General features: G+C 42.5%; 1 protein-coding gene across 1 annotated transcript in view; it reads left to right on the top strand.

Annotated features, from left to right (window-relative positions):
- The window catches only part of TBC1D5 (TBC1 domain family member 5), a 651,704-nt gene that overhangs the window by 570,851 nt on the left and 58,713 nt on the right, over positions 1-22,140 (top strand). The window contains exon 19 of the mRNA XM_040432915.1: positions 4,504-4,667. Within this exon, the coding sequence (XP_040288849.1) occupies positions 4,504-4,667 (164 nt within the window). The remainder of the gene's footprint in view (positions 1-4,503; positions 4,668-22,140) is intronic.

Here is a 22,140-nt window from a genome sequence, read left to right as displayed (position 1 = left end):
ATGACGCGTATATGCGTGACTCTGCGCAGCGCTGCCACCTCCGGAACGCGATCCTGCGTTAGGCGGTCCGGAGGTGGTTAAATGTGAAATAGAAAAAGATTGGGAGTTTTTTCCATCTTAAATATTGTGGAACCGTCATTGAGAATTAGGACATAACAAAAAATAACATCCCTGTGCCCCCCATGAAATCTACTATGCTTAGGAGGATTTCCAAGACTTTAATACTGATGACCTAACCTCTGTATAGGTCATCAGTATCTGATCAGTGGGGGTCCAACACCCGGGACTCTGACTGATCAGCTGTTTGAAAAGGCACCGGAGCCTCCTGTGAGCCTTTCCTATAGTGTGCAAGCATGGCCACCGCTGCTGGATTGCAGAGTGGTCGTAACCATGGATACCAGCAGTGTATATTGTGATGGAAAAATTAGTCAGGCCAGCAAAGAAAGGCAATATGGACAATCACAATAAATTAGTAAGTGCCTTGTTTTAACTTTGGCTACATGATAAATTTGCTGAAGTGAGACAACCCTTTTAAAACAAAATATAGGGTTTTGAAGTCACTGCTCTAGGATATTACTATTCTAAACAACAATGCATGTATGGACCTCTACACATTCCATGTACAACTGTGATGCTCCATTATACAGCTTCTGCTTAAAAAATATGGAGGCGAACAGGTAATTAGAAGTACAAACCGGATTCCAAAAAAGTTGGGACACTAAACAAATTGTGAATAAAAACTGAATGCAATTATTTGGAGATGGCAAATGTCAATATTTTATTTGTAATAGAACGTAGATGACAGATCAAACGTTTAATCCGAGTAAATGTATAATTTTAAAGGAAAAATACATTGATTCAAAATTTCACGGTGTCAACAAATCCCAAAAAAGTTGAGACAAGTAGCAATAAGAGGCTGGAAAAATTAATTTGAGCATAACGAAGAGCTGGAAGACCAATTAACACTAATTAGGTCAATTGGCAACATAATTGGGTATAAAAAGAGCTTCTCAGAGTGGCAGTGTCTCTCAGAAGCCAAGATGGGTAGAGGATCACCAATTCCCACAATGTTGCGCAGAAAGATAGTGGAGCAATATCAGAAAGGTGTTACCCAGCGAAAAATTGCAAAGACTTTGCATCTATCATCATCAACTGTGCATAACATCATCCGAAGATTCTGAGAATCTGGAACAATCTCTGTGCGTAAGGGTCAAGGCCGTAAAACCATACTGGATGCCCATGATCCCTGGGCCCTTAAACAACACTGCACCACAAACAGGAATGCTACTGTAAAGGAAATCACAGAATGGGCTCAGGAATACTTCCAGAAACCATTGTCAGTGAACACAATCCACCGTGCCATCCGCCGTTGCCAGCTGAAACTCTACAGTGCAAAGAAGAAGCCATTTCTAAGCAAGATCCACAAGCTCAGGCGTTTTCACTGGGCCAGGGATCATTTAAAATGCAGTGTGGCAAAATGGAAGACTGTTCTGTGGTCAGACGAGTCACGATTCGAAGTTCTTTTTGGAAATCTGGGACGCCATGTCATCCGGACCAAAGAGGACAAGGACAACCCAAGATGTTATCAACGCTCAGTTCAGAAGCCTGCATCTCTGATGGTATGGGGTTGCATGAGTGCGTGTGGCATGGGCAGCTTGCATGTCTGGAAAGGCACCATCAATGTAGAAAAATATATTCAGGTTCTAGAACAACATATGCTCCCATCCAGACATCATCTCTTTCAGGGAAGACCCTGCATTTTTCAACAAGATAATGCCAGACCACATTCTGCATCAATCACAACATCATGGCTGCGTAGGAGAAGGATCCGGGTACTGAAATGGCCAGTCTGCAGTCCAGATCTTTCACCTATAGAGAACATTTGGCGCATCATAAAGAGGAAGGTGCAACAAAGAAGGCCCAAGACGATTGAACAGTTAGAGGCCTGTATTAGACAAGAATGGGAGAGCATTCCTATTTCTAAACTTGAGAAACTGGTCTCCTCGGTCCCCAGACGTCTGTTGAGTGTTGTAAGAAGAAGGGGAGATGCCACACAGTGGTGAAAATGGACTTGTCCCAACTTTTTGGGGATTTGTTGACACCATGAAATTCTGATTCAACATATTTTTCCCTTAAAATGGTACATTTTCTCAGTTTAAACTTTTGTTCCGTGATTTATGTTCTATTTTGAATAAAATATTAGAAGTTGGCATCTCCACATCATTGCATTCAGTTTTTATTCACGATTTGTATAGTGTCCCAACTTTTTTTGAATCCGGTTTGTAAATTTGTGTGTCTAACCTGATTTTTTGGGATCTTTCTTTCCATCTGCATGCCTTTACAAAATGTATATTTTCTCCATCCCTTCTTGATGAGTGAACAAGCTCCTCCTAGTGAGATGCTAAAGGTGAACTCCACAATCTAAGCTAGTCCAATGTCCCTTCGCTTCTACGACAGAAGCAGAAAAAGCAAAAGAAACTGCAACTGTATCTCCATCTTCCCCGTCGTCTATTTACTGCATTACTGTAGATTTGTTTTGGCTGAGGAGGTTTCTGAACATGTAAAGAGAGCCTGAAAGCCAGGATAGGCAAGCTGCAGGGTGCTCGATGATGCTTCTTTCATAAGATAATATTACAAAGTTTAATGTATTTTTATGAACTACTGATTTATGCCAAAAATAATAGCAATATGTAGACTTTAATATATGATCCTAATTACATGTTTAGCATTTTGCCAATTCTTTTTTTCTGCTGGCTTTATCCTCTTTTTCTTAAGTATGTGCATTACCCCACTTCTGCTCTTCCTTCCTTCATACCAAATGCAGTCTCACTCTCAAAAAAACTTAGAAACTGAAGGAAACTGCAGCTGCATCCCCCACCTCCTTGTCTTCTCTTTATTCTATTACTGTCTATGGTTTGTTTGGTCTAAAGACGTGGTCACATTTACAGAAAGCCTGCAGGCAGGGAAAGACAAACCTCCAACTGCTTCCCATACTAAGATATAGTATATTACAAGGTTTTTTTGTATTCACATATACAGTCCGGATCAAAAGTTTAAGACCACTTGAAAAATGGCAAAAAATCATATTTAGCATGGCTGGATCCTAACAAGGTTCCAAGTAGAGCTTCAACATGCAACAAGAAGAAATGGGAGTGAGACAAAACATTTTTTGAGCATTCAATTTAAAGAAAACAACGAATAAACTGAAACAGGCTGTTTTTTAGCTGATCAAAATTTTAGGACCACATGCCTTTAAAAGGCCAAATCTGTGCAAAGATGTGGATTCATTGTCATTTTCTGTCAGGTAGTCACACGTTGTGATGGCAAAGGCAAAAAAACTCTCCCTTTTTGAACGTGGTCGGGTTGTTGAACTGCGTAAGCAGGGTCTCTCACAGCGCTCCATCGCTGCTGAGGTGGGACGCAGTAAGACAGTCATTTGGAATTTCTTAAATGATCCTGAGGGTTATGGAACAAAAAAGTCAAGTGGAAGACCCAAAAACATGTCCTCAACACTGAGCTGGAGGATCCAATTGGCTGTCCGTCAAGACACTGGACGATCCTCGACCCAAATTAAGGGCCTTACTGGTGCTGACTGCAGCCCCATAACCATCAGACGGCATCTGAGACTGAAGGGCTTCAAAAACAAAAAACGTCTTCAAAGACCTCGTCTCCTTGAACGCCACCGAACTGCTCGTTTGGACTTTGCAAGAGAGCACCAAACATGGGCATTCCTCATGACTGAGGGCCCTCGTCTGTGTGGTTTTTCAACAGGACAACGCTACAGTACACAATGCCCGCAGGACAAGGGACTTCTTCCAGGAGAATAACATCACTCTTTTGGCCCATCCTGCCTGTTCCCCTGATCCAAATCCAATTGAGAACCTTTAGGGATGGATGGCAAGGGAAGTTTACAAAAATGGACAACAGTTCCAGACAGTAGATGGCCTTCGTGCGGCCGTCTTCACCACTTGGAGAAATGTTCCCACTCACCTCATGCAAACGCTTGCATCAAGCATGCCGAAACAAATTTTGGAAGTGATAAAAGATAACGGCGGAGCTACTCATTACTGAGTTCATGTTTGGAAGTTGGATTTCTGTTTTGGGGGGTTTAGTTTTTTTTTGGAGGTGTGGTCCTAAACTTTTGATCAGCTGAAAAACAGCCTGTTTCAGTTTATTCGTTGTTTTCATTAAATTAAATGCTCAAAAAATGTTTTGTCTCACTCCCATTTCTTCTTGTTGCATGTTGAAGCTCTACTTGGAACCTTGTTAAGATCCAGCCATGCTAAATAAGATTTTTTGACATTTTTCAAGTGGTCTTAAACTTTTGATCTGGACTGTACTATAGATTTATGTAGTTTGTCATTGTTCCTTCTCTGCTGACTTTATCCTTATCTTCTTAAGTATTCATATTACATTTCCCTGAAAGCAGTACATATGCTGAGCTAAAACAATTCTAGCAAAATTTGATTCTAAAATGTTTTTTCTCTGTGTGCTTTATTCTAGGCCAAAGCTCCAAGAATGTCAGTTCATCTCCCAGCATCGAGAGTTTGCCTGGAGGCTGTGACCACACAGATTCTCCTCCTCTGTCAGCTGGGAAGAAAGATTCCTTCTTCAGCAATATCTCGCGCTCTCGTTCTCATAGCAAATCCCAAGGGAAAAGGGAGTCTGTAAGTTCCGCTTGCTTGCACTAATGCTTCAGGTTTCATTTTTGCCTGCAAAGAGATACATGATGAAATTGTTAGAATTGTAATGGTTGTCAGAAAATGTAGATGGCAATCACATCTTGCGATCAGTTATTTTGAGGGTGAGGGCATATTCTGCAATGTGCAAATGTTTGAATTTATTCGATATGTATTCAAATAGTACTTTTTTAGGTTGAAATTAGAACTGTGAAGAAACCCTTGAAGATACTATCCTGTCCTGTACAATATATTTACAGGTACATGCCTTAAAGGGAATATATTATCCAAATATTAATTCTGGGGTAGGGCCCATACTAGTTTTTGCTATGGAGCCCTATGATTTCTGTCTATGCCGCCTGGCAATCCCCTATACCTACCTCCTTGTAGATATAGTTCTCCTGTCTGATTGAAGTGCCACAACCAACTTTACTCTCCGTTTTGGAGAACCAGTGATCCATTTGGATCACTGATTCTGTTGGATACATTGTAATGCATTATTTCCATGCTAAGAAACTCCAGAAAAATAATCAACTGCATAACAATTCTCCCCAAGCTAGAAGCTGATCAAAGAGATGAAGGGAGAACATGCAAGATGAAAATAAGTTCTCACAAAGAACCTTTTTGAATTTAATAAATATCAACTGGGTTGTCTGGAAATAATATCACTGGAATCAAAGGGCTTTTCCGAGACTTTTATACCAATCTATATTCTAGATGGGTCATCAGTAACCAATTGGAGGGGGGCTGACACCCAGCACAGTGCTGTACATTGTATACTGTAGCAGCGATGCTCAGCGCTATTCACTTCTATGGGGCTGAGCTGCACCTTTGGCCAAGTGACCAATGAACATGACATCACATTACCTAGGTTAAGCTGCGAGAAGGCCGCAGTGCTACTGCCAGTTCCTTCTTAAAAAGGTGATTGAGGGGACCCCCATGATCAGATCAGAGCAGAGGATAAGTCATCAATTAAAGTATCTTGGAAAACCCCTTTATCCACCTCCGGACCACCGTACGCAGCGACGCGTCCTGGAGGTGGTTGGTTGATTCCGCCTGGACGCGCCGGCGCGTCCTCTCGCGGGACGCGAGATTTCCTGTGAACGCGCGCACACAGGCGCGCGTACTCACAGGAACGGAAGGTAAGAGAGTGGATCTCCAGCCTGCCAGCGGCGATCGTTCGCTGGCAGGCTGGAGATGTGATTTTTTTAACCCCTAACAGGTATATTAGACGCTGTTTTGATAACAGCGTCTAATATACCTGCTACCTGGTCCTCTGGTGGTCCCTTTTGTTTGGATCGACCACCAGAGGACACAGATAGCTCATCAATATGTAGCACCAAGCACCACACTACACTACACCCCCCCCGTCACTTATTAACCCCTTATTAGCCCCTGATCACCCCTGATCGCCTCATATAGACTCCCTGATCACCCCCTGTCATTGATTACCCCCCTGTCATTGATCACACCCCTGTAAAGCTCCATTCAGACGTCCGCATGATTTTTACGGATCCACTGATAGATGGATCGGATCCGCAAAACGCATACGGACGTCTGAATGGAGCCTTACAGGGGCGTGATCAATGACTGTGGTGATCACCCCATATAGACTCCCTGATCACCCCCCTGTCATTGATCACACCCCTGTAAAGCTCCATTCAGACGTCCGCATGATTTTTACGGATCCACTGATAGATGGATCGGATCCGCAAAACGCATACGGACGTCTGAATGGAGCCTTACAGGGGCGTGATCAATGACTGTGGTGATCACCCCATATAGACTCCCTGATCAACCCCCTGTCATTGATTACCCCCCTGTCATTGATCACACCCCTGTAAAGCTCCATTCAGACGTCCGCATGATTTTTACGGATCCACTGATAGATGGATCGGATCCGCAAAACGCATACGGACGTCTGAATGGAGCCTTATAGGGGGGTGATCAATGACAGGGGGGTGATCACCCCATATAGACTCCCTGATCACCCCCCTGTCATTGATCACCCCCCTGTCATTGATCACCCCCCTGTAAGGCTCCATTCAGAAATTTTTTTGGCCCAAGTTAGCGGAAATTATTTTATTTTTTCTTACAAAGTCTCATATTCCACTAACTTGTGTCAAAAAATAAAATCTCACATGAACTCACCATACCCCTCACGGAATCCAAATGCGTAAAATTTTTTAGACATTTATATTCCAGACTTCTTCTCACGCTTTAGGGCCCCTAGAATGCCAGGGCAGTATAAATACCCCACATGTGACCCCATTTCGGAAAGAAGACACCCCAAGGTATTCCGTGAGGGGCATATTGAGTCCATGAAAGACTGAAATATTTATCCCAAGTTAGCGGAAAGGGAGACTTTGTGAGAAAAAAAAAAATATCAATTTCTGCTAACTTGTGCCAAAAAAAAAAAAATTCTATGAACTCGCCATGCCCCTCATTGAATACCTTGGGGTGTCTTCTTTCCAAAATGGGGTCACATGTGGGGTATTTATACTGCCCTGGCATTCTAGGGGCCCTAAAGCGTGAGAAGAAGTCTGGGATCCAAATGTCTAAAAATGCCCTCATAAAAGGAATGTGGGCCCCTTTGCGCATCTAGGCTGCAAAAAAGTGTCACACATGTGGTATCGCCGTTCTCAGGAGAAGTTGGGCAATGTGTTTTGGGGTGTCATTTTACATATACCCATGCTGGGTGAGATAAATATCTTGGTCAAATGCCAACTTTGTATAAAAAAATGGGAAAAGTTGTCTTTTGCAGAGATATTTCTCTCACCCAGCATGGGTATATGTAAAATGACACCCCAAAACACATTCCCCAACTTCTCCTGAATACGGCGATACCACATGTGTGACACTTTTTTGCAGCCTAGGTGGGCAAAGGGGCCCACATTCCAAAGAGCACCTTTAGGATTTCACAGGTCATTTAAATACTTACCACACATTAGTGCCCCTGGAAAATGCCAGGGCAGTATAACTACCCCACAAGTGACCCCATTTTGGAAAGAAGACACCCCAAGGTATTCCGTGAGGGGCATGGCGAGTTCCTAGAATTTTATATTTTTTGTCACAAGTTAGCGGAAAATGATGATTTTTTTTTTTTCTTTTTTCCCTTACAAAGTCTCATATTCCACTAACTTGTGACAAAAAATAAAAACTTCCATGAACTCACTATGCCATCACGAAATACCTTGGGGTGTCTTCTTTCTAAAATGGGGTCACTTGTGGGGTAGTTATACTGCCCTGGCATTCTAGGGGCCCAAATGTGTGGTAAGAAGTTTGAAATCAAAATGTGTAAAAAATGACCGGTGAAATCCGAAAGGTGCTCTTTGGAATATGGGCCCCTTTGCCCACCTAGGCTGCAAAAAAGTGTCACACATGTGGTATCTCCGTACTCAGGAGAAGTTGGGGAATGTGTTTTGGGGTGTCATTTTACATATACCCATGCTGGGTGAGAGAAATATCTTGGCAAAAGACAACTTTTCCCATTTTTTTATACAAAGTTGTCATTTGACCAAGATATTTATCTCACCCAGCATGGGTATATGTAAAATGACACCCCAAAACACATTCCCCAACTTCTCCTGAATACGGAGATACCAGATGTGTGACACTTTTTTGCAGCCTAAGTGGGCAAAGGGGCCCATATTCCAAAGAGCACCTTTCGGATTTCACCGGTCATTTTTTACACATTTTGATTTCAAACTTCTTACCACACATTTGGGCCCCTAGAATGCCAGGGCAGTATAACTACCCCACAAGTGACCCCATTTTAGAAAGAAGACACCCCAAGGTATTTCGTGATGGCATAGTGAGTTCATGGAAGTTTTTATTTTTTGTCACAAGCGAATACCTTAGGGTGTCTACTTACCGAAATGGTATCATTTGTGGGGTGTTTGTACTGTCTGGCCATTGTAGAACCTCAGGAAACATGACAGGTGCTCAGAAAGTCAGAGCTGCTTCAAAAAGCGGAAATTCACATTTTTGTACCATAGTTTGTAAACGCTATAACTTTTACCCAAACCATTTTTTTTTTACCCAAACATTTTTTTTTAATCAAAGACATGTAGAACAATAAATTTAGAGAAAAAAATTTATATGGATGTCGTTTTTTTTTGCAAAATTTTACAACTGAAAGTGAAAAATGTCATTTTTTTACCAAAAAATCGTTAAATTTCGATTAATAACAAAAAAAGTAAAAATGTCAGCAGCAATGAAATACCACCAAATGAAAGCTCTATTAGTGAGAAGAAAAGGAGGTAAAATTCATTTGGGTGGTAAGTTGCATGACCGAGCAATAAACGGTGAAAGTAGTGTAGGTCAGAAGTGTAAAAAGTGGCCTGGTCTTTCAGGGTGTTTAAGCTATGGGGGCTGAGGTGGTTAATATCAAATAGCTTTTTCAAAATTAGAGTATTTTCACAGAAATTGTGCAACAATTGTCTGGTATTTCAGCACACCCCCATTCAGGTTAAAGGGTTATTCCAAAATTTTGATATTTATGACCTAAGCTTAGGGAATAGGTCATCATTATCAGATCTGTAGTGTCTGACTCCCCGTGGCATCCTTCTGATCAGGTGATTTTTTTTTGCACGATTTGACAAAGACAATGAGCTGCCTGTCATCAAATTAGCCCAGCAAGAGGCTCCATCATGTTCCCTGATGCTGAGAGCACATGAGGTAGAATGGGCCTTAAGCCACAATAATCCCTACAAAGCAGCTGGCGCTGATGAAGTTCCTGGAGAGGTCCTAAAAAACTGTGCTAATCATCTGAAAACAGTGTTTACCAGTATATGTAACAGCTCACTAGAGCAGGCCATTGTCCCCACTTGCATGAAGTCCTCCACAATTGTCCCAATTCCAAAACAGGCAGGGGTGTAGACCTTAAGTGATTATCGCCCGGTGGCTCTCACTCCTATTGTTATGAAGTGCTTTGAACAACTTGTCCTCAGGCACATGAAGAGCAAGATCTGCACCTCCATGGACTAATACCAGTTTGCTTACAGAGCACATAGGTCAACTGAGGATGCTGTTTCACTTGCCCATCACACCGCACTGTCACACCTGGAACACAGAGACAGCTATGTGCGGATGCTGTTCATTGATTACAGCTCAGCCTTTAACACCATCCCTCCCAACAAGTTGCCAAGGAAACTTCACAACTTGGGTTTCAGCTCACACCTGTGCAACTGGATACTAGATTTTCTTACAAAAAGATCACAAATCGTACGCATGGACAAGCACTTCTCTTCATCCTTAACACTAAACACTGGGGTACTGCAAGGCTGTGTGTTGAGCCCTCTCCTTTACTTCCTCTTCACAAATGACTGCAAACCTATTCACAATACCAATACCATTATAAAATTTGCAGATGACATGACCGTGATAGGCCTAATCTCCAATAATGATGAAACAGCCTATAGGAAAGAGGTTGAGAACCTAGAGAGATGGAGTAAGAACAACAACCTCATACTCAATACCAAGAAAACAAAGGAGCTGATTCTGGATTTTAGGAGGAAGAAATTAAAGGGACACCATCCCATTAGCATTAATGGTGGAAACGTGGAGATAGTTCAAAGTTTCAGATTTTTGGGAGTTCATTTTAGTCAGGACCTGTCATGGATAAAAAAAAAAACACAACAGAAATTACCAAAAAAGGCCTTCAGAGGCTTCATTTTCTGAGGAGTCTGAAGAAAGCACAACTCCCAAAACAGTTGCTAGTCAATTTTTACAGGTGCACCATAGAATCTGTTATCACATACTGCATTACAGTGAGGTACTCTGGCTACTGTTCTGAGGACAAGAAGACCCTCAAGCATATCATCAGAATGGCTGGAAGAATCACTAGTACTATGTTACCATCACTGGAGGACATGGCAGAAACAGGGCAAAGATTATCTACAGGGATCCAACTCACCCTGACTACAGCCTTTTCACTCTCTTACCCTCCGGTAGGCGTCTTAGAGCCCTTCATGCCCGCACCACTAGGCTGAAGAACAGCTTTTACCCCAAAGCAATCAGTCTCCTAAATGCTCAGAGACTATTGCCCCTTCCTAGGATAGAAACTACCACAGACTGAAAGTGACTGCTGCATTCGTGACCCCATGATGATCTCTTGTCTGCAGTGATGTCTGAATCAGTTTGTATATACACTCACCTAAAGAATTATTAGGAACACCTGTTCTATTTCTCATTAATGCAATTATCTAGTCAACCAATCACATGGCAGTTGCTTCAATGCATTTAGGGGTGTGGTCCTGGTCAAGACAATCTCCTGAACTCCAAACTGAATGTCAGAATGGGAAAGAAAGGTGATTTAAGCAATTTTGAGCGTGGCATGGTTGTTGGTGCCAGACGGGCCGGTCTGAGTATTTCACAATCTGCTCAGTTACTGGGATTTTCACGCACAACCATTTCTAGGGTTTACAAAGAATGGTGTGAAAAAGGAAAAACATCCAGTATGCGGCAGTCCTGTGGGCGAAAGTGCCTTGTGGATGCTAGAGGTCAGAGGAGAATGGGCCGACTGATTCAAGCTGATAGAAGAGCAACGTTGACTGAAATAACCACTCGTTACAACCGAGGTATGCAGCAAAGCATTTGTGAAGCCATAACACGCACAACCTTGAGGCGGATGGGCTACAACAGCAGAAGACCCCACCGGGTACCACTCATCTCCACTACAAATAGGAAAAAGAGGCTACAATTTGCACGAGCTCACCAAAATTGGACTGTTGAAGACTGGAAAAATGTTGCCTGGTCTGATGAGTCTCGATTTCTGTTGAGACATTCAAATGGTAGAGTCCGAATTTGGCGTTAACAAAATGAGAACATGTATCCATCATGCCTTGTTACCACTGTGCAGGCTGGTGGTGGTGGTGTAATGGTGTGGGGGATGTTTTCTGGGCACACTTTAGGCCCCTTAGTGCCAATTGGGCATCGTTTAAATGCCACGGGCTACCGAGCATTGTTTCTGACCATGTCCATCCCTTCATGACCACCATGTACCCATCCTCTGATGGCTACTTCCAGCAGGATAATGCACCATGTCACAAAGCTCGAATCATTTCAAATTGGTTTCTTGAACATGACAATGGGTTCACTGTACTAAAATGGCCCCCACAGTCACCAGATCTCAACCCAATAGAGCATCTTTGGGATGTGGTGGAACGGGAGCTTCGTGCCCTGGATGTGCATCCCTCAAATCTCCATCAACTGCAAGATGCTATCCTATCAATATGGGCCAACATTTCTAAAGAATGCTATTAGCACCTTCTTGAATCAATGCCACATAGAATTAAGGCAGTTCTGAAGGCAAAAGGGGGTCCAACACCGTATTAGTATGGTGTTCCTAATAATTCTTTAGGTGAGTGTATATTCATAAGCACTTCCTACTCTTGCTATATATATGTACAGGTGAAACTCGAAAAATTTTAATATTGTGCAAAAGTCCATTTATTTCAGCAATGCAAATGAAAAGGAATTGCATTAATGCAGCTTAAAATTCGAATTTTGTGAAAAGGTTTAATATTCTAGGATCAAAGTGTCACACTCTAGTCAGCTAATTAATCCATACCCCCTGAGCAAAGAGTACCTCAAAATTGAGACTTTGGGGTTTCATAAGCTATAAGCCATATTCATCCAAATTATAACAAATAAAGGCTTGAATGTAATGAGTCTATCTCATATATTAGTTTCACCTTTTAAGTTGTATTATTGAAATAAATGAACTTTGCACGATATTCTAATTTTTCGAGTTTCACCTGTATATATATACAGTTGCAAGAAAAAGTATGTGAACCCTTTGGAATGATATGGACATGCACAAATTAGTCATAAAATGTGATCTGATCTTCATCTAAGTCACAACAATAGACAATCACAGTCTGCTTAAACTAATAACACACAAAGAATTAGATGTTACCATGTTTTTATTGAACGCACCATGTAAACGATCACAGTGCAGGTGGAAAAAGTATGTGAACCCTTGGATTTAATAACTGGTTGAACCTCCTTTGGCAGCAATAACTTCAACCAAACGTTTCCTGTAGTTGCAGATCAGACGTGCACAACGGTCAGGAGTAATTCTTGACCATTCCTCTTTACAGAACTGTTTCAGTTCAGCAATATTCTTGGGATGTCTGGTGTGAATCGCTTTCTTGAGGTCATGCCACAGCATCTTAATCGGGTTGAGGTCAGGACTCTGACTGGGCCACTCCAGAAGGCGTATTTTCTTCTGTTTAAGCCATTCTGTTGTGGATTTACTTGCAGCACCCATCTTCTGTTGAGCTTCAGCTGGTGGACCGATGGCCTTAAGTTCTCCTGCAAAATGTCTTGATAAACTTGGGAATTTTTCCTTCGATGATAGCAATCCGTCCAGGCCCTGACGCAGCAAAGCAGCCCAAAACCATGATAGGATTCTTCTTCACCTCATTGAGCAGTCTGCGCTGTGCTCTTGCAGTCATCTTTACAGGACGGCCACTCCTCGGGAGAGTAACAGCAGTGCTGAACTTTCTACATTTATAGACAATTTGTCTTACTGTGGACTGATGAACAGCAAGGCTTTTGGAGATACTTTTATAACCCTTTCCAGCTTTATTCAAGTCAACAATTCTTAATCGTAGGTCTTCTGAGAGCTCTTTTGTGCGAGGCATCATTCACATCAGACAATGCTTCTTGTGAAAAGCAAACCCAGAACTGGGGTGTGTTTTTTATAGGGCAGCTGTAACCAACACCTCCAATCTCATCTCATTGATTGGACTCCAGTTGGCTGACACCTCACTCCAATTAGCTCTTGGAGATGTCATTAGTCTAGGGGTTCTCATACTTTTTCCACCTGCACTGTGAACGTTTACTTGGTGTGTTCAATAAAAACATGGTAACATTTAATTATTTGTGTGTTATTAGTTTAAGCAGACTGTGATTGTCTATTGTTGTGACATAGATGAAGATCAGATCCCATTTTCTGACCAATTTGTGCAGAAATCGATATCATTCCAAAGGGTTCACATACTTTTTCTTGCAACTGTATATACTGTGAACTGTGAATAGTAATGCTTTCTAGTGCAATGCGTTTCTTTTTTTCTATTGTAATACCTTAATTTAAATGTCAGTTCTTTGTTCCATGGCATCTAGGATTGCTCCAAACAATATTTCATTGTATTGTACATTGTATTCATTATATTGTACAGTGACAATAAAGGCATCTTATCTTATCTTGAAGAGGCTGTGGCACTCCTTGTGAGTGCTGTGGTCTCTTCCTCGGCCAGTAAGGTCATATTCATCGGTCATATGGCGTAGGTGCAGCTCAGTCCCATTCATGTGAATGAGTGAACTGTAATATCAGAGTCAGACCATGAACAAGAGTGGCATTCACTTCTATGGGACAGCTCATTCCTATACACTTGAATTAGGAAGGAGCCGTCCCATTGAAGTGAATGGGACGGCTTGTAGTTACACCTGCTCGCCGATGTGCTGTTGAGCTCACTTTGTGCTGATCGATGGGATGCCAGGTGTCGGACCCCCTGCTGATCTGATATTGATGACCTATCCTGAGGATAGGTCATCAATATCAAAATCCCGGAAAACCCCTTTGACAATAAAATACAGTACGTACCAAGCTTATTACTCTGTATGTGCTTGTGGGCTGTGTATATGTTCACATCGTATATATGAAAGCAGCTTGATATTTTGGCCACTAAAAGCTGATGACGTCCAGTCACTTTGGAAATCTTTATAGGAAAAGCTTTTTTCCTCTCTATGATTCAGGCACTCATTTATTTCTGACTACAATTAGGCTGCATGTTGTATGTGAACTTGTGTGTGGTCTGTCACGAGCCCCACATTGGCCCAGTTTATTAGACAGCGGTGCTTTCTGGCGGACAGCCTAAAGTGACATTTCATGGTTGGTCTTTATTTAGACTGAGCCTCAGCTGCAAATGAATTTCCGATATCTATTGTTTGTTATAAGACTACTTGTCAATTTGAGTTTAATTGAAATTGACATGGTCTTGAATTAATTTGAGTTACTTTAGCAGGTGTTAACTCTATTCCATACGGAGCTAAAAATCTATATTAATCAAATCCGATAGAAGCTTACCTTCTCAGCCGGGCATTGGTTAATAGATTGCTTCTTCTCAGCTTACTGCCCTTGCTAATTGGCTTTGGTTAGGCCACTAAGTAATGAGATACATATAGCAGCACACCCAAATTCACAGCTGTGGATCTGTTGGTATAGTGGTCATTCTGCTGCCCCTTTTCTTTTTTTGAGAGATAAATAATAGGTAATAAGCATTAGGATGTGTTCACATGCAGTTTTTAGTGGTGCTTTTCTGTGCTTTTTCTACCAGTCTTTTTGTGGAGCATTTTTTTGTGGCAAATACACCAGCTCCAGATGTTAGTTGAAGGTCTGTGAGAAGTGCAGGACACACAAGCGAATGAAAAACTATTTTTTGCCAGAATTGTGGCGAAATTTTGTTACAAAGCCGCGCATCATAGGCCAAGCCTCTTTCCCATGAAGCTCCAACCCCAAGTTTACAAACCCTTGATGCATCAAATTGCATCAAAATTGCTCCAATTTGCACCCCTCTGTGACAGATTTTAGGTGCAGACACATTAATAAAGCTGTGCCCCTATGTGCGGCAAATGCCAGAAAAAACTCCACGCGGCTATTTTGGCATTTTTACTTTACAGTGTCAAATTCATGTGTGTAAGGAGTCTTAAAAGGGTTGTCCTGCCATTTATATTGATGAGCTATCTTCAGGATAATATGGCATAATATTATGATATAATATATATTGAGACCAATATATAATATTGGCCTCAAATTTCCTAGACTTTTCTTAGAAATGTAATCTAAAATTTATAGTATTTGGTTATGGTATTTGGCAAGAGCAGTGCCTACAGCTTCTAATGAAATTCAACAATTTATGTTACTGCTGTACAGTATATTCCGTAAAGGGGTTGTGCAGGCAGTTTATATTGATGACCTATCCTCAATATCTGATCAGCGGTGGTCTGACACCCGGCACCCCTGGCACTGCTTCCTGTGCATAGCACTATGTGTCATCTTCTGTGGAGCGGTGAAACTACTGTAATTACAAGTTACTCACACCATTCAAGCGAGTGGAGCGAGTACTTGTCATTACACTGCACCGCCATAACTTCCGAGATGACACACAGTGTACTGAACAGGAAGCGGCGCTCTCACTGATCACCGCCTCCTCTAAAAAAGGCTGATCATTTATTGATCACCTATCCCTGTGATGGCTAACCTTCGGCACTCCAGCTGTGGTAAAGCTATGACTCCCTGATGTAAACTTGCTTGGCTGTTCTCAGAACTTAGAACACATAGCAATGAATTGGGGATGCTGGGAGTCGTAGTTTCACCACAGCTGGAGTGCCGGAGGTTAGCCATCCTGACAATGGGTCATCAATATAAATGGCAGGACAACCCCTTTAATGCTGTAAATGCTATAGGACTTTCTGTATTTCAAAATTCAGGTGATTATCTCAAAGACAGCCCTTACCTCCGCTTTTCTCTAGTCACGTGTACATAGTTTGAAATAGTGCCCTCTTTCTACAAACATCAGAATGGTTACCTACCCAAGATTTGTGCTACCGTTCGGGAGGAAGGATGTATTCAAACAAGCCCTTTATAGAAGGGAGTATGGTGGCATACATTTGCACAGTAGGGGACCCAAGTAAAATATTTAGTATGGGTCTATCTTATTATCTATATGTCTGTCTGAGTATCTGGGAACGCAGTTATTCTACTTCCTTCTAGCTAATTCGTCACCCCCTTTTGGCTCCAAAGCTATTGAGATGTATTTACTGTGTGAACTTATAAACTTCAGTCTTCTGAGGAATATGCCAACATGATGGTCCAGAGTGTGGGATTCTTCTCCCCCTTTATATGAGTGCTCTGCTTTCTCTCTTCACCCATACACAGCCTGTGTGAACACGCCTTTCCCCTGCAAAATGCCTCTTGTGCTTTCCTTCCTATCTACAATCGCTGTAATCTGCACTCCCTGAAAACATGGATGTTTTACCCCTCTCCACACTCTGATTTGCCGAGTACAACCTCCTCCTCCTCCTCTCTGCTGCTGTCTCTAACACTGAGAGAAGGAACAGAGAGAGCAGACATAGCCAGAAGTAGAGCTATGATTTATGTCAGAAGCAACAAGACTACCACCTCTGTCCAGGAAACAGACTCTGACCCGCAAAATAGTAGGACACTTAATGAAGCCTATTAAATAAGTTGATTTTATGATTCAAAAGAGCAATAAAGAAAAATCAGTTGTAAAGGTGTTCATCTTTAATTCAGGTTAGCATGGTTCTAATAGTAGTCTTTTAGGCCTCATGCATGCGACTGTTCCGTTTTTTTGCGGTCCGCAAATTGCGGATCCGCAAAACACGGAAGCCGCCCGTGTGCCTTCCGCAATTTGCGGAACGGAACAGGCGGCCCATTGTAGAAATGCCTATTCTTGTCCGCAAAACGGACAAGAATAGGACATGTTATATATTTTTTTGCTGGGCCACGAAACGGAGCAACGGATGCGGACAGCGCACGGAGTGCTGTCCACATCTTTTGCGGCCCCATTGAAGTGAATGGGTCTGCACCCGAGCCGCAAAAACTGCGGCTCGGATGCGGACCAGAACAACAGTCGTGTGCATGAGGCCTTATACCGATGACCTATTGTAATTAACCTATCTAAAGCAAGAACCCAGAATTACTGAGAAGTTGGTAACTGCTGTGATAGTCTTTAAGATCAAGAAGACAGTGAAAGATTGTTTAATTAGGCTCCATATCTAGCAGCTGCAGGCTGGGCTTTGAGGGTGGCCAGCATTACGGCTTTTTATCATCTCACTTTGTTATGCTGCCTGAAAATCTCAATCCTTTTTTGGTACATCTGCATTTGTGTCAAGGATCTTGGTACCTTGACATAGCGTAGGCAGCTGGTTTGTGTTTGAAATTCCTAGCCATTAATGAGGAATCTGTGTCGTCACAGAACTGCGCTCTGAACAATGCACGGCAGGTTTGGATAATAGTGAAATGCTAGCTCTTTTTCTTATGAATTTGAGCCTTCACAATAGCAAAGCCAGCTGTAATAACATTTATACTGAATGTACTCACAGCCATAGGCAATGAGCCGATGCCCATAGCAGACTATATCCAGTGGTACTTCGGCACTGAAAAAATAAGCTACATAGTTACAAGACTGCTTCTAAGTTTTTCCCCTGTACCTGTGAGAACGCTCTGTATCCACCATGAAACATGGATCTAAGGAACTCCAAGGTGTGTCTAGATTTTTGGGTAGATTCTCAGCTTTATTTGGTTCAGTAGCTGATATCTTGCTTTTTCATTGTTTAATTATGTTTAATACTGATGACCTATCTGATCGGTGGGGGTCCAGCTTCTGGCACCCTGCTGATCGGCTGTTTCTTCGTAGACGAGTGATGTCACGTTCATCGGTCACAAGGCCTAGGCACAGTCCAGCCCCCTTTAAAGTGAATGGGGCTGAGCTGCCATACCAAGCACAGCTGCTATCTAATGGATGGCACTATATGTGGAATGCCGCAAGGAGGCTGCGGCACTCACTGGAACGCCACAGCCTCTTCAAACAGTTGATCGCCGGGGGGTTCCAGGAGTCAGACCCCCACTGGTCAGGTTGGGATGACCTATCCTGAGGATAGTACAAAAACAAAGATAGCCTCCATGGTTTCCTTTATTCAAAGCGGGTCCAAAACAGGTACAAAGTGCAAAAATAGTGCAACGTTTCGACTAATCCATAGTCTTTCTCAAGCATGACTATGCATTAGTCGAAACGTTGCACTATTTTTGCACTTTGTACCAGTTTTGGACCCGCTTTTAATAAAGGAAACCATGGAGGCTATGCTGCCGACCTCTTTGTTTTTGTACTATTGATTTAGAACAGCTGTTTGGGATCTACGGCTGGTGGTCGGCGTGTGCATTCCTGTGGAGGCCTTCAGGGATATTGGTGCTGCTTACATTCAGTTTTTTTTTTTCTATCCTGAGAATAGGTCATCAGTATTAAACACGACAACCTCTTCTACTATAGGTGCCCTTACACATACACATTAGTGGAGATACTGGGAATTTTATGTGTATGATCCTTTTCTTATTAGGTAAGGTAAGCCACTGCCAGATGTATCTCTCAGCAGCTTAAAGGGGTTGTCTCACTTCAGCAAATGGCATTTATTATGTAGAGAAAGTTAATAGAAGGCGTTTACTAATGTATTGTGTTTTTGCTTTCTTTGCTGGTTGGATTGATTTTTCCATCACATTATACACTGCTTGTTTCCATGGTTACAACCACCCTGGAATCATTCAGCGGTGGCTGTGCTTGCACACTATAGGAGAAAGCACCATCCTATGTGCACTCCCACGGTCCTGGCCACCAGTGATGGCCAGTTCGCCGTGTTCGCCCGCGAACACATACGGGCTGCCATCTTAAATCACAAGTCCGGCGATGCACAGGTAAGTTCTTACCTGTGCCTGCGCCGCGAGCCGGTTTGAAACAAATGCGGTCACCGGGAGCAGGCAGTTCAGAGAACAGCCCGATAAAGGCCCCCGGCGGCTGTTCTCGGAACTGCCTGCTCCCAGTGACCGCATTTGTTTCAAACCGGCTCGCGGCGCAGGCACAGGTAAGGACTTACCTGTGCATCGCCGGACTTGTGATTTAGGATGGCAGCCTGTATGTGTTCGCGGGCGAACTGGCCATCACTGCTGGCCACCAAGCACTTTTTCCTGATGGATTGCAAGGTGGTCGTAACCATGGAAACGAGCAGTGTACAATGTGGGGAAAAATGCATCAAGCCAGCAAAGGAGGCAATATGGACAATGACAAAACGTTAGTAAATGGCTTGTGTTAACTTTCTCTACATGATAAATGCAACTTGCTGAAGTTACACAACCCCTTTAAGGTACCTTTATACATTATTTATTATTGGGAAGGAACGTTTCACTTGTTCTCAGTAGTTGTCCTGTGGCGCTGATCACCCAACAAATGAGCAAATGCTTGTTCATTGAGAGAAAGCATTGTTGATGTGGACATCAAAATCATCATTTCTGGGCAGCAGATTGTACTGCGTAAACAGGGATCTGTTGCCCAGAAATAGTGAATCTGTATGGGGACAAGCGATCGCAGTAACGAGCATTCATCCCCATAAGGCCTCTTTCACACGACCGTTTTTTTTTTTTCGTTTTGCAGGCCGTTTTTTGCGTTCTGTATACGGTCCTTATACGGAATCATTCATTTCAATGGGTCCGCAAAAAAAACGGAATGTACTCCGTATGTATTCCGTTTCCGTATCTCCGTTCCATGCAAAAATAGAACATGTCCTATATTTGGCCGCAAATCACGTTCCGTGGCTCTATTAAAGTCAATGGGTCCGCAAAAAAAACGGAATGCATACGGAAATGCATGTACTGTATGTGTAGAGGGGTGGGCAGGAATTGCTATCAGCCAAACACACTTTCAGCTGACAGATATTGAAGATGTATGGCCCCATCTTCCCCCTCCCCCCACAAAAAAAGAACAATTCCTCAAAGAAAAACACAGGCTTTGAAACGACTTTTTTAGTACCAAATATATGACATTTTGCACCTTCTTTGATAAATTTAGCACCTTTAGGCTGGGGTTACATTGCTGTCACATGACCAAACACTGCTGGACTTTTTTGTGATTTTGAGAATGCAGTTCTCGACCCATTCAGTTCAGTGCTACATAGAAATATTTGGTCTTTCGTCTGATATCACGGGCAAGATCGCCATTTAGCCCCAACCTTAAACAGGACACTTTTGTCTAAGGGTTGTAGAAAAACAGCTGCTTTCCAAATAAGAACCACCCCTGTCCACAGGTTTATTCCAATGGAGCTGAGCTGCAACCCATAAACAGGGCCGGTGCTATTATCAGAAGAAAGCAGCAGTTTTCTAATCTTGGAGTAAGATGTAAAATGCAAAAAATGCCTTTTTTGGAGCCATAATTGTGCAGTGCAGGATTTGATAAACTTCCCTATGATCTCTAGTGTGTTTATTATTTTACCATAGACTTGATTGTAACATCTGGCCACACCATTTTAGACAAATCGCCATAATTGGCACCTCAAAAACAACTGAAAACTTAAAAAATAAAATAAAAGTGAGTGTACTTAGATTCTGGCATACACCATCTACAGGACTATAAATCTGTCCCACTATGTGCAAAACAATCATAAAGTTACATTGTCATGTGCCAAATGGCGCTGGTAGTGTGCCGCGTGGTGATTGGCCACAAATGGCAGCTGTGTTATTTTGTGTTTATTTTGGCTGCACATCTTGTACAAGTAAAGCAATTGGTTCCCCTTGGCATGAGAGAGTGCACCCTAAGATCCTGTCCATTCTTCTGGTGTACCTCAATAACCAGAGCACAGTCTTACAATTACCTAAAATACCTAGCATGCAACGCCAAATAACAAATGAGAAGAGTGGGGTTTTTGTAACGTAGGGTTTATTATAAATATCTCATAATGACATAAATACAGATCTGCTGCATCGTACTGAGCTTGTGCATCTTCTAATTTCCAAAAGTTAAGACTTTAAGGAACATTAGCTAAGGGTTCTTTTACACTTGCGTTGTGAGGATCCGGCAGGCAGTTCCGTTGCCGGAACTGCCTGCCGGATCCGGAAATCCGTGCAGGATAGCATTTGCGGATCCGTCTCACATATGCATTGCAATACCGGATCCGTCTCTCTGGTGTCATCCGGAAAAACGGATCCGGTATTTATTTATTGTTGTAAGGAGGTGGCCCCTTCTCCCCAGCTTCTCTGTGATGCAGCTGCGCTGTGGAGCGCACGCCTTAGACTTCCGGCTCGTTCCACGGTGGAACGCATTGCGGGGATCCAACATGTATTTTTTATATTTTCTGTATATAGGATGTACTCAGCCATACTCTGCCTAGTGCAGAGTATATCTTTTGGCAGGATTTATTTCATTGTATTGATGTAGGAATAGTTAGTTGAATTTGGGCACTTCCACCTGGCACAGGAAATGACCTCATGCGTTCCAGCGTGGAACACACTCTGCTAAATACGATCCTGGCCATATTCCTGGCTCCTCATGTTGTTATCCACCTGATTGTAATTGTACTGAGCACCAGGGTATAAATATGTGAGATGTTCACTTGCACACTATCCCCTGAAGAAGCGAGATCCGAAACACACATCGGGGTATATGATCACACAGGTCGGTATTATTTTACTTATTTAAATTGGATTCATCGGACTGCTGTATTGCTGTGTTATTTTTTTCGGATTTTTTTTATATTAATATGGCGGTATCTTTTGCACTATGCCCTTTATCATGCTATATGTGACACATTACACTCAGTGTATAGCTAATGGGAGAAGTAGTCCAGGAGGTTATGATATTTAATCATCGACCGTGTGTTTTATCTGTCTGTC

The sequence above is a fragment of the Bufo bufo genome, chromosome 5 (assembly GCF_905171765.1).
Source record: "Bufo bufo chromosome 5, aBufBuf1.1, whole genome shotgun sequence".
Lineage (NCBI taxonomy): Eukaryota > Metazoa > Chordata > Amphibia > Anura > Bufonidae > Bufo > Bufo bufo.
This window is presented reverse-complemented; position numbering and strand designations above follow the sequence as displayed.